At 34.9% G+C, this 13,600-nt stretch overlaps 1 protein-coding gene across 2 annotated transcripts in view; it reads left to right on the top strand.

Annotated features, from left to right (window-relative positions):
• Positions 1–2,821: 2,821 nt before the first annotated feature.
• Positions 2,822–13,600, top strand: part of LOC128991999 (zinc finger MYND domain-containing protein 11) — a 52,824-nt gene continuing 42,045 nt past the window's right edge. Inside the window, exons 1-3 of one of the 2 annotated variants that reach the window (XM_054415327.1) lie at positions 2,822–3,027; positions 10,866–10,920; positions 13,442–13,593. In XM_054415327.1, coding sequence (XP_054271302.1) covers positions 10,910–10,920; positions 13,442–13,593 — 163 coding nt within the window. In that variant the 5' untranslated portion in view covers positions 2,822–3,027; positions 10,866–10,909. The remainder of the gene's footprint in view (positions 3,028–10,865; positions 10,921–13,441; positions 13,594–13,600) is intronic. The other variant, XM_054415326.1, reaches the window with a different exon arrangement.

A 13,600-nucleotide genomic window follows, 5' to 3' on the forward strand; every position in this document is an offset into this window, starting at 1 on the left:
AGATCCCTCGACAGATTTGTTTACATTTTGTCCACGTGGATAATACTTTTTAATGAAACAGCTGTTAATTTTTAAATCTATATCTATCTATACAGGGTGTCCCGGAACTCTCTACCAATATTTTAGGGCATTGCTCCTGGGTAAGAAACATAACTAAATATCATATTTAAACTGTCCTGAAGTCCTTAGTTACTCACACAGCCACCATTTTGTTTTTTCAGTTATTAATTTTTTTCTAAAGAATGGTTAAACATACTAAATGGAATCTTTGCACAAACATTTATGACAACTAGACAAAGCTGCAAAAAAATTATGAAGATTTTTCAAATTCATAAAACAAAATGGCGGCCATTTAAAATTTTTGTAAAATCAATGGTTTTTGAGTTATTTGAGAAAGAAAAGTTTAAATGGCCGCCATTTTGTTTTATGAATTTGAAAAATCTTTATAATTTTTTTGCAGCTTTGTCTAGTTGTCATAAATGTTTGTGCGAAGTTTCCATTTCGTATGTTTAACCATTCTTTAGAAAAAAATTAATAACTGAAAAAAACAAAATGGCGGCTGTGTGAGTAACTAAGGACTTCCGGACAGTTTAAATATGATATTTAGTTATGTTTCTTACCCAGGATCAATGCCCTAAAATATTGGTAGAGAGTTCCGGGACACCCTGTATATTAATAGCCAAGCATGTTTCTTTAAAACCTTTTTTCTCTGCTACTGTGCATCGCAGGGAAAATCTAGGCATACTGTTGTAAAGATGTTTTCCTGCAGATGTGCAGAATCCCTTTATAAATTAAAATATGCTCAAAAATAAGCACAAAAAATGAATTAAATATTTTGAACAAATTAATATGGATCTTATGGGTTGCCATGCTGGTGACGAAATAACAACGAAATAAAAACAGAAAATCAAAACAAACGGAAGAAACTCCAATCACATGTTTTATTTACAGTGTGGGGAGAAAATAGAGAAGTCTGTAAATTACATAATTTTGGTCGAGTTTCGACCACTGGACGACCTCTAATATATATGAATTTGATCGAATGGTGTTTTTGGCCTCTAAGGGACCTCAAAATGAAAAATTAAATTGGTCCAGGGTCCAGGTCTTAACCATGAGTACGGCAATAGCTTACTCCCTATATAAGAAAATCGCTAAAAGTGACATATTTTTTACTTAATGCAGCCAAAATATGTACAAAGATGGCAATTTGAGAATGTTTGGGGACTCAAAGATGGCATTAAAATGAGTTCGTCTGTTTACACTACAAATTAACCTAGGCGTAAAAGAGAAAACCTCAGCGATTTTTTTTTTAGCGAATTTCCTATATATAGGGAATAAGCTATTAACGTAGTACTCATGGTAAAACCTGGACCCAGGACCGATTTAATTTTTCATTTTGAGGTACCTAGAGGCCAAAAACACCATCCGTTAAGATTTATATATATATAATATACCATAATTGTCTATAGTCTGTGGTCAAAGTGATGTGATATTCTTTATCAATGTCAATGTACTGTTGTTGTATTTTTGTGTCTATACTATACTAGCTGTAACCCGCAGCCTTTGCCCCGTTTAACTTCTTAATTTTCAATATGATCTCGTTCGCATGGCTCATTCACGTCCTGGGGCCCATTTCATAATAAAGTACAAACTAATATTATTAGGAAATCAGCTGATCGCCCAATGCAAATCTAATGGAAATATCAATTAAGTTACAAGTTGTAACTTGTAACTTGTAGTTTATTATGAAATGGGCCCCGAAGTTCGTTCGCTACGCTCACTCACCTTTAGGTTAGAGCTCGTTCGCTACGCTCACTCACCTTTAGGTTGGAGCTCGTTCGCTGCGCTCACTTGCCTTCAGGTTAGCTCGTTCACTACGCTAACTCGCCTCCAGGTTGAAGTTCGTTCGCTATGCTCACTCACCTTTTGGTTGCAAATTAGCAGCTGTTGTCATAAATGTAAAAGAAATAGTAGTACTGTACCCTGTTGGTAATCCTTGTAACTTTAATGCTATTGAACATCATAGTAGAACAGAACCAACTTGTTTAATTGAAACAGCTGTTAAGATTCATTAATTCCATTTCTCATAAGGTTAACATGGGAAACTCCAGAGCCACTGGGGCGGAGCCGATTGGACGGATCACGAAATTGATGGTGTATACACCTGTTCAGTGCCTCAGCGCTGTCTTCGACGGATTTGGCGTGGGGGACGGCTAGTACACAAGGGTCCGCGCGCCCAGACTAGCTGCGACAACACTGTATTGGGTGCTAAGACATTGACAACAATAACAAATACATAATCTCTAAATCGCAATTAGTAAATTAAAGCAATAACAATATGGCGTCGACTCAAAAAGAGCAACTTTTGCCGAAAGAGGAAGAAGAAAGTGGAGTCAACCGTCCACTAAACAGTCAACAGCTCGATAGGTGGTGAGTAGTTTTGGTTGGATAAGTCCACCGTCAATCGTTTCAAAAATACGAAACGATTGGAAATAGAATGACTCAACACTCAACCATTTCAAAAATAGGGCCCCTGGTTGAAGTTCGTTCGCTACGCTCACTCATCAAGGCCGTGGGTGAAGACCGTGGGTTCATTACAATTAATACAACTAGTATTACTTAATGGTAAATTAATAAGAAAACCAGAAAATATAATTTGTACTGGCGCTTGATGGGAAAATGTATAATGTATAACAAAATGTTTTTTTTATAGTATGGGAGATGGAACTAAAGAACGTTGCAGTGCAGTGTTGTGTTTGTGCAGAGCAGAGCAAACGAAAACGAAGAAGCAGAAAGAAATTTGGAAATGGAGGCGAGAAACTTTGTGAGAGTGAGAGTTTCAGTTTTGTGAATAGGGAGAGGGAAGGGATGTTTACTTCGGCTAGACTTAGACTCAAAATTGTTAGTACTCATTGTCAGAATACATTTCTCTACGGATAGATATGACAGTTTTGCGTTAATTTAGTCTTAATTCATTCACAAGACTAGTTTTTTGTGAGAGGTGCATAAACGGACCATACACACAATGTAAGTTTGACAAGATGTTGTTGTGATGGTAGCCTAGAGACATAAACTTAAGTCTATTATAAGATGAGGAGGAACGTTTGCAATGTTAAACCATCTATGATATATCTAATTGCCACATACGGTCGTGGTACAAGTGACAGTTCTCCATTCCTTAGCATTTTTTACTTGTAATAAGTTAGCTAGCCTATATCAGCATATAGGCCTAGGCAATGTTTATAAACTTTGTTTACACTGAGGTAGGTTGGCATACAGAAAGGATTTCGTTTTCGGTGTAGGCTAAATATCTTGTTATCAAACTTGTTTCTCATACACAACACTAGATACACTCATACACAATAGGCCTAGTGGCGTCCCCATCTTTAATAATTGATTGATTGATTGATTGATAGAAATTAAGATTATATGGGTGAAGTGTTGTAGGCCTTAGGCTAGTGAGAGTAGGGTTTAAGTTAGTTATCACTAAACTGATAAGAGAAGTTTAGGCCTAGGCCTATGTCTTAAGCAATGGTTCCACAGGATGCGGAATCTCCGCAGTACGGTGTGATTTTTTCCGCTGCGGAATTACGACACTGGTTTAACCCTAGCAGTGGCCAACCGTCGTCTGGTTACGGTATGAGGTTGATGCTTAGAATGGCCAAAGTCGTCTGGTTACGGTATGGGCCGAAATTTTTTTAACGGTAAAAAAAACACTTACAATCAACTCAGATTAGAATAATATATATACCATTCGAAAGATCACATTCTGAACTTTCATTTGATTACATAAACAAACCCTGTAGCAGGTATATAACAATGTCACGACGATTAGAAATCAAATGAAATTTTGGCGCGGTACGACTTTTGCAGCCGACACTTGGGAACTGGCAAAACACGTCTTGTTTGGCATTACCCTGCTCGGGTAATTTTCGTCTTGGGATGTTGCGGGTGATACCACTGGATAGCCATTGATTTTATCTTCATTGTGGTAGTGATATTTATAACTAAATATTGATTGCACAATCGGTACGATTTTATGAAAACAGCTGTTTTCGAAATTTCTAACAAATGGCCAACAGTCGTCTGGTGACAGTATGGAAAATACGAATTATATACAGTGAAAGTTATTATTACTAGTCATATAGTATATCATTTTGAAGAGGAAGAAATTTAGATTCAGAGAGTGGCAGCCCTGCACTCAGGGTTATTTCTGTATGCTCGCATGTAGACAGTGATGTAGACGACGGAAGTGAGTCATTACTGCCACAGTCTGTCAGCTGTCTTGTATTGCCATTGTTTGTTTGTGTTGTTGCCGTAATAGTTTTATCCGCGATTTATTACTAAATATGTTATTAGTTCGTAGTGTTAGTGTAAGTGAAGTGTTGTGTGTGTGTATAACAGTTATCTTCATGCATAAATATTACTGAATTGTGTGGAATAGTGTTCATAAAAGGTTGTATTTTGTTAGCATCATGTCCTAAAATGACGATTCTGACATTCAGAGATTGTTGTACCTATATAATGATATACCCAAGGTGTTATACATTTTTATAAAGGTAAATGAATACACTACAACATGTTTATAATGGTTCGGGGGTAAACAATTTTGTAAAAAAGTTATAGCCTATACTAAATAGGCCTACTACTGTAGGCTATTTTGTTAGCATCATGTCCAAAAATGACGATTCTGACATTCAGAGGGGTTATAATGATTTACCCAAGGTGTTATACATTTTTATAAAGGTAAATGAATACACTACAACATGTTTATATTGGTTTGGGTGTAAAAAATTTGGTAAAAAATTATATAGGCTACTAAATACTGTACACTCCATTTTCTCGAAATGCGCAAAAAATTCAAAACGTTCTCAAATTGATAGGCCTACATAATCATAGGTGAAAATAACTTTTTACCATCATACTTATGACTTTTTTGGATTCCTTACTTCATTGGCTTTACAAATATGTAGGCTACATATCATCAGCCTACATAATGTTTCACAACACAAGCAAACACTGTAGGCTATAGTTTACACTTATTTGCGGTTTTGCGGTTATTGTATTATTATGTCCCTATTACGTACCTACAAAAAAAATATTTCTAACATGTTATACATTTTTATGTTGGTAATTGAATACACTACAAGATTATTATGTTGGTTTGAAGTAAAAAAATTTGGTACAAAAGTTGTATACTAAGTACTGTGAATTTTGTTTTTCGAGAAATCGCTAAAATATATAAACATTATTTTATATACGTATGTTTATAGGTAAAAAATTATTTTTACCATAAACTTTATGACTTTTTTTGATTCCTTACTTCATTAGCTTTACAAACATGTATATATCATTATTAGTATACACATGTATTATAGAACTTTTTACAACATAAACTAACACTGTACGGTTCTCAATTTTTTCGGTTCTCCGTTTGTCATTATATTTCGCCCCAAAAACTTATAAAAAAAAAAAATATTTTCCTAACATGTTATATATTTCTATGTAGGGAATTAGATTTTCTACAAAATGTATATAATGAATTTCCCATAAAGAAATCCGTAGAAAAAAAATACCAAGGCCGCTTTTGAAATTTCAAAAAAAAAAATTCAAATTTTTTTATTTTTTTCACTTTATCGATAAAATACACTGTCTAAATCATTATGATATTACTATTTCAAGATTCTCCTGTTCTTTCCGAACAAAATGAATATGAGGTTGGCTAGGTTTACTTGTACGGTTGAATTTTTACGAATTTTCAAAAAAAGGTCTGCAAAATCGCCAAAATGGGTTGGCCATTCCCCACTTCTAACATTGGCCACTGCTAGGGTTAATGGAGTTCCCATGTGTGCGTTTCCGCAACCCGAATTTTCGGTTCCGCATGGCAGACAAATCATACTGCTCTGAGAGCAGTGGCAGTGCGGATTCCGCCAGCGGAGAAGAGCCATCAATTAATTATTATGACCAATCAATTTAGTTTCCTTATTTCAATAACCTTATTCTTTTTGGGGCTTGTATTTTTTATTCGTGTATCAATAAAACTACAATTTAAGTTCAAATTGTGGTAAATATGCATTTTAGGGTTTGCACGCGATTTTTGAAATTTTTTTTTTCATTCTACTCGAAATTTAACGCTGATCCCGAAAATGACGTTCTTTTTCCGCGGAAAACGACCATAACGCGGAAAAACGACCAAAACGACCAAAAACTCTTTTTTTACCAAAACACGTCATGTGGGTACTCAAATTAACCGTAATATTAAGCAGATCACGACTATGCAAGAATTTTTTGGATCCGAGGTCAAATTAGCGAGATTTTCACGTAAATATGCGATGCTATTTTGGATTTTTGCTCTAACTTTTGTCTGTGTTATCTGGTGTTTATGTTTTAATTTAACAGGTAAAAGGGATGATACTATGCATAACCTAACTTAACCTAACCTACCCTAACCTAACCAACCTAACCAAACCTAACCTAACCAACCTAACCTAACCTAACCAACCTAACCTAACCTAACCAACCTAACCTAACCAAACTGACCTAACCTAACTTAACCTAACCTAACCTAACCTAATCAACCTAACCTAACCTAACCAACCTTACCTAACCAACCTAACCTAACCTAACCTAACCTAATCAATCTAACCTAACCTAACCTAATCAATCTAACCTAACCTAACCTAACCTAACCTAACCAACCTAACCTAACCAACCTAACCTAACCAACCTAACCTAACCTAACCAACCTAACCTAACCAACCTAACCTAACCTAACCAACCTAACCAAACCTAACCTAACCAACCTAACCAACCTAACCTAACCTAACCAACCTAACCTAACCTAACCAACCTAACCTAACCTAACGAGCAACATGGCAGTGCTACTACAACCAATGAATAGGTTGGTACTGAAAAATTTCCCAATTTCAAGCATATCTCCCATAATTCTCCCGACTAATTACCCATTATTTTTTACACATTAAATTACAACGATAAACCACGTTAGATGTCTCCCCCACCCAAAACCCCGAATTCCCACCTGTCCCCTAGTGAGTTGGAGTTATTGCTGGTAGTATCACGTTTTCGTGAATATCTCGCTTATTTGACCTCGGATCCAAAAAATTCTTGCATAGTCGTGATCTGCGAAATATTCCGGTTAATTTGAGTACCTACATGACGTGTTTTGGTAAAAAAAGAGTTTTTGGTCGTTTTGGTCGTTTTTCCGCGTTATGGTCGTTTTCCGCGGAAAAAGAACGTCATTTTCGGAATCAGCGTTAAATTTCGAGTAGAATGAAAAAAAAAATTCAAAAATCGCGTGCAAACCCTAAAATGCATATTAACCCAAATTGTTATTTTATTAATGTTTACTAATCACCATCCTCATAAAAAATTAATAAGGTGATTTTTAAGATCTAGGCATGTCTAACATCAGTTTACAATAAAATTAACCAAAATTAAAAATAATTAAGTCTGAATATTACCATAGACTAGAGTACCGGTATGTTTTATCTAGGTATGATATTACCGGTACCTAATATTATTTTATGGTATTAAGTTAGGCCTATATTTGTGTTCCATACTCGTCTTTCGTCGCTAGTTTGGACAGAACTGAATTTCCGCAACGTTATTTCCGCAGCCAGTGGAACTACCCCTCCAGATTTACGCTGTGGTTCCGCACGGCGGAAGTTCCGCAGTCTGTGGAACCATAGCTTCAAGTCCCATTAGGCCTAGTCCTATATTGTGTAGGCCTACTCTGGATCTTGTTTTGTTGTTCTTAAGATTTAACTTAGGAGATAAATAATTAGAAAGTAACAATGTGACGGTTTTTAAACTTTGGTTTTAAGTTTAGAATAAAAGCTCAGGCCCTAGGCCTACGTAAGCGTAGGGTTTCCCTTACAACAACCTTTAAACAACGGAAATTCAGGGCCAAACTTAGGCCTAGACATTTTCATGCATTTTTGAAGGCCTAGGCCTACATGTCACAGTTTTTTATCTTTAAACCTATCTTGAATGTTGAAGTTTGTAAACTAATGTTAGCCACGTAAGATAGCCTATATGCAGACATAAACTAAGTTAAACTAGGCCTAAGGCCTAAACTTATCCCTTAAAATCTATTTAAGTTAATGGCTATTTTATAAATAACATAACTTAACTTACTTTTAAGATAAGTTAATAGGCGGGTACAGTTCTGCAGAGAGCCTGCGATAAACTTAGGCCTAATCGGAAAATATAATGGGTAGGCTACAATTCCATATCTGTTGGCACAAACAACTGAATGAGTAATAATGATTATTCAATTGTTTAATTCGATACCTATATCGTTTGGTTAAATAGGTTAGGTTAACCTTACCTAACTAATTAAACGATATATCGAATAATCGATACATCGATCGATATTTTCATTTTTTTATTTGTGCCAACAGATAGAACAACATATGGAAGTGTACCCAAAATAATGATATGAAACCCATTTCTATGTAATAGTCTAGGCCTATAGGCTATCAATTTTGATTTGGTTAAATAATATTTATGAAAAATTTTTTCCCATGTAAAAAAAAATTTAGTTGTGATGTGTTTACGTTTTTATTGGTGAATAAAACTAGCCTACTTAAGGCCTTGTTGTAGTATTTAAGTTAACTTAAGTGTTGCCAACTTGTTTTAAAGCATAAGCCTGGGCTACTTACTTGACAATAGACAATAGATTTTATTCTTAAGCATACAGGTAATGCAATAGGACAAGTCAAGAAGTGGACAAGGTAAAAAAAAAAAAAAAAAAAAACAACAACAACATGAATTGAGACACATAACTTAAAACAAGATAAGAACAGAGACAAAGATTTAGATAAGATACGTTACATCAGATTAACAGGTCATGGAAAGAGGCGATCGTCCATGTAGTCCGCTATAGAGTAGTAGGATTGGTCTTTTAGAAAAAAAGTTACAGTTTTCGTAAATCTATTGAGTGGCAAATTTTCTAATAGCTATTGGGAGTTTATTATAAAGAGCGATTTGATGGTGAACATGGCAATGCCGGATTTTTGCAAGCCTTACATATGGAGCAACAAGGTTATGTTATCCTAGTGAGGTGATCATAAGCATTTTGAGGAGCAAAAGAGTTGATATTTTGTTTGACGTAAGTTATACTAAGGTGTTTAAAACATACACAGATGGCATGGTATGATTTATACTTCTGAAAACTTGTTTTACATGATTGACGATCTCTCAAGTTGTCAAGGAGTCTTCTTTTGCCACCGGAAAACCTTTTTCGCATGGCATGAATGTCCCCACAGGCGAATACCATAGCTGAAAGTAGCATGAAAGAGTCCATAGTAGACAACCAGCAATGTATCAGAGCTTACCGGTACTGATTGAGCGCTTAAGCCTTCTTATTAGGTATACAGTTCTTAATAGTTTTTTACACATATTACGGACATGAGGTTTCCAAGTGAGGTGGTTGTCTAAAGTGAAACCCAAAAGTTTGACATAACTTTTTGCATTACAGGTTGTCGGAATTTCTCCTAGAGAAAAATAAATCAAATCTGTTTTTTGCTCATTTATGACTAAATTATTGGATACAAACCACTTTTTGGAAGAGTCTAAGGCATTTGAGAGTAGTTGATTAGCATGTTTGAAATAACTATCTGAGCATACCTATCAAGGTTGTGTCATCAGCGTAGAGCACTGACATAATAGGAACATTACAATACATATCTTTAACAAAAATCAGTTACAAGAAAGGTCCGAGCACGGAGCCTTGGGATACACCGGCCTTAAGATCAATAAAATTAGAGCTAGCATTATTTACTTTGACCTTTTGTTTACGTCCAGACAAGTAAGATTTGACAAGATATAGCCTAATCCTTATCTCCAACACCATAGAAATCTAATTTTTTGTACAAAATGTAAAAAGTGAGGCCTTTGAAAGATCGATCAAATTTGAGGCAATGATATTCTTGTTTTCAAAACCCGATAAAGTTGACAATAACTTCCATTGCTTGTACTGTATTACATTTTGGACGAAAACCATTCTGATGGTTATAGAGCAAGTTGTAGTTGTTGAAATATTCATACAGTTGAGCAGTTATACAAGATTCTATTACCTTACCAACTTAGGAACAATCACTATGGGCCTTTAACAGTCAGCCTTATTTGGGTCCCCTCGCTTAAAGATTGGGGTGATATTAGCTTACTTCAAGCAGTCAGTCAGGAAAGACACCTTGGGTAAGAACTAAGTTTACTAAATAAGTCATGGGGTGGATGATGATGTTACCTACCGATTTTAGTACATAATTGGACAGACCAAAAACATCCTCACTTTTTGAATTGCTAAGGTGTGCTAGAATGCTGGCTATTAGATAAGAATTCAAAGGTTGCAAGGTGAAACCATCTACTGGGATTGGTTTATCATAATTCTTAACAAAAAATATGACAAAAATGAAAATTTTGCGATTTCAATCGTCCAACTCATATGTGTTTACAACAAAGATCTGTTGGCCTAACTGGTAAAGGTTATGATGACCTCAATACACTTTAGGCCTATTTTAAATACACTGAGAATAAAACACTTCCATAGTTCTTATATTTGTCCATCAACAATTAATTGATGACATCTACTTTTTTCTCACCTTCTAAATCTGTGACTAGGATTTTACAATCTCATCTCTTGTAGGTACCTTACATCTGTCATAACACTCTAAATGAAATTATTTAATTTTGAAAGTTGTAGTTTATATTTAACCAATTCAAACAGTTTGTGGTTTTAAAAGCTAGTTTCAAAGTTTACCAAACTCACTATTAGGTTTGTCCAATAGGTTTGTCCAATACCTGTGTCAGTCTAGGCTAACAGCATTGCTGTGTTGTTACAGACTAGGCATATGAGGGTACTTGGGCTCTTCCCGATTCAAGCAAGATGAATAAAAAGTGAGTGCATGTAGAGCATGCTGCTTGTAGGCACTTTATTTGAATAATTCACCCACCATTTTAGTATTTGAAAGTACCGCGTGTAGGTCAATAGAACAATTTCATATGGTATTAATCTTTTCGCTTTTGGATGCTTAGAAAGTAGGTAGTTTGAAGTATTCACCATCCAAAATCCCCAATCAGCACTTTTGTTTTAAATTGGAAATAGCTTAGAGTATTCATTTTAATTAGCCTTTACCTTACGTTGTTTTGTTACCTTTACAAATCCAACAAAACAAAGTCTGTAATTTTGTTCACTTTGGTTATAAGGCTACATACATTACATCGAAAGCTACATAATGGTCATCTATTCCCTTGTAAGAGGAGATAGAAAAACTTAAAACATCAAGTTTAATTCCAAGGAAATTTAAAAAATCTTTTAGTAGGTTCATCTCCTTTGCATCCTCCTTTAGTTACTTTTTTTTGTGACCTAAATAACCTGGAAACCAGGAAAATGGGAAATTGTAGGCTACGTGAATTTTGAGTGATTTTTTTAAACCAATAGCCTACCTAACTAAATTTTCCCATATAAAATGCGTGTTACTTTCAAAAGCCTAAAACTAAAAAAAAAAATATGGCATCATTTGGCAATGCAATTAACATGCATTTATATGGGAAAATTTAGTTTGTAGTATACTAAAAGAAATAGACAGTATGTGTAAATTGGAAAGTTGTTTATCTTAAAGAGACGCTTAAAATTATATACTATATGACATATGTTGCCAATTGATTTGTTTAATTTGCAGGGCTACCAACATTACAAAAAAATAAAATTTTGGTAAAAACTTATAGGTAGGCCTAATTAAAAAAATTATAACATTTAAAAAATCAAAGCTCTGTGTTTGCCAGGATTACAAATTTTCATCAGAACGTAAAAATGTTTATTGGTTTTGAAAATACAGGATATTACCTCAATATGCGAGAATTTCACAAAAATGGCCACCATTTTGAAACGGATTGAGTAATTGAGTTCTGTTTTTATACAAAATGTTGCTCTAATCAAGACCTTTCTAAAAATGTACAAGTGGTGTAGGTTTGCCTAAGGAACTTTAGAGATTTGAACCTGTGACCTTCATTTTTGGAACACCCTGTGCTTGGATCATGTTCTAAGTATCTTCGTATATGATTTCAGGGGGAATTAAATTGTATTTAGCGTTTCTAGGTGAAAACGCATTCCGTTAACATATTCCGTATGTGTATGGGTGGTCTGCTTCACCCTGTATACATTTATAAAAGCTTAAACAAAATTGTGTTTTTACCCTCTTGCTTCAGCAAACCTGTAGACGAAGCGAATTTGCATTTGCCCGATTGGATTTAGCCTACATTAAAATGTCTCGTTAAAAATATCACGATTATTCCCTATTTAAATAGAATTAGTTTAACGAGTAGGCCTACTTAGGTTTGCTGCCACAGGGAGGGTAAAAGTTGTTTTTTTTGTAAAACTTTGATAGTTAAGTGAGAAATAAATGTATTTTCCCAATTGATCAAAATATGCTCATATACAAGCAAACTACAACAGTTCACTTATTCTCCGTAAAAGTAACATAGGAATTTTTTATTTACAACTAGGCCTATCTGTATAAATAACATGTATATGACATGTTTAGATAATATATGGATATGAGGGGTTCTACTTATAATTTATGAAAACTTCTCTAGGATCATCAAAAAGTAGGAGAAGTTAAAACAGACTTTGTAATAAAGTGGATAAAAAAAATGTTGGTTATCTTATTTTCATTAGCCTACAAGTAAGTTATTATTTTTCATGGCATTGCATTGATAGTTCCAAAAACCATATATAAATGTCCCAAATATAATAGCGTAGGCTACATTAAAAACACATCTATTGAATCATAAGTTTTCTGTGTTTTCAACATATAAATAAAATGCTGAAAATAAAACACACCTGAAATCCAAAGCGTACAAGTACAACCAATGTCTAATGTTCAATCCTGACATCTTGCGTTTGATTCCAACATCTGCCTATTGCTCCTAACTGTGCCTAATGTGCTAATATGAGCACATGAGCATATGTGGCTTAAAAGAGCATCCAAAAAAATGTTTGAAATTGAATGTGTTGGACCATCGGATGCCGTATTAGTATGCTTTTACTGTTTAATGTAGCTAGCCTGAATTACAATTCGACATCCTCTCATTTGGATACCTCCAGACCAGATTCTTGATGCAACTGAAACAAGTCTAAACCATTAAAAGTTCGTAAAAATAACTGGATAAGTTTCACATATTGTGTACCGGTATGTAAAATTATTAAACTATAATTCTATACTAAGCAATAAAAAATACCCGAATAGGCTAACATATGTTCAGCTCAGGACAAAACTTTACAACTAGTCATACATATACGTGTCCGGCCAAACCATCTGAAGACTGAACCTAATAGATCAAAACAAGAGGGAGTCTTCTGTAATCAGCATGCAATCCGTACTGAATGTTGACTCAATAATGTGACTTTTGTCCGCAGGTTGTTCTACGCGATGTCTCGTCGCCGCGTGTCTTGTCCGCAGATGACACAGCAGTTGTGGGACGCGATCAAGACTATCAGATATCAACGCCAAGTCCCGGACATTGACCGCATCGCCAAGTTCATGAGTAGAGTACACAACGTCGGACTAGGTGAGTC

The sequence above is a fragment of the Macrosteles quadrilineatus genome, unplaced genomic scaffold (genome assembly GCF_028750875.1).
Source record: "Macrosteles quadrilineatus isolate MER2022 unplaced genomic scaffold, UCM_ALF_1.0 Scaffold_4__1_contigs__length_99947679, whole genome shotgun sequence".
NCBI classification, from domain to species: Eukaryota; Metazoa; Arthropoda; class Insecta; order Hemiptera; family Cicadellidae; genus Macrosteles; species Macrosteles quadrilineatus.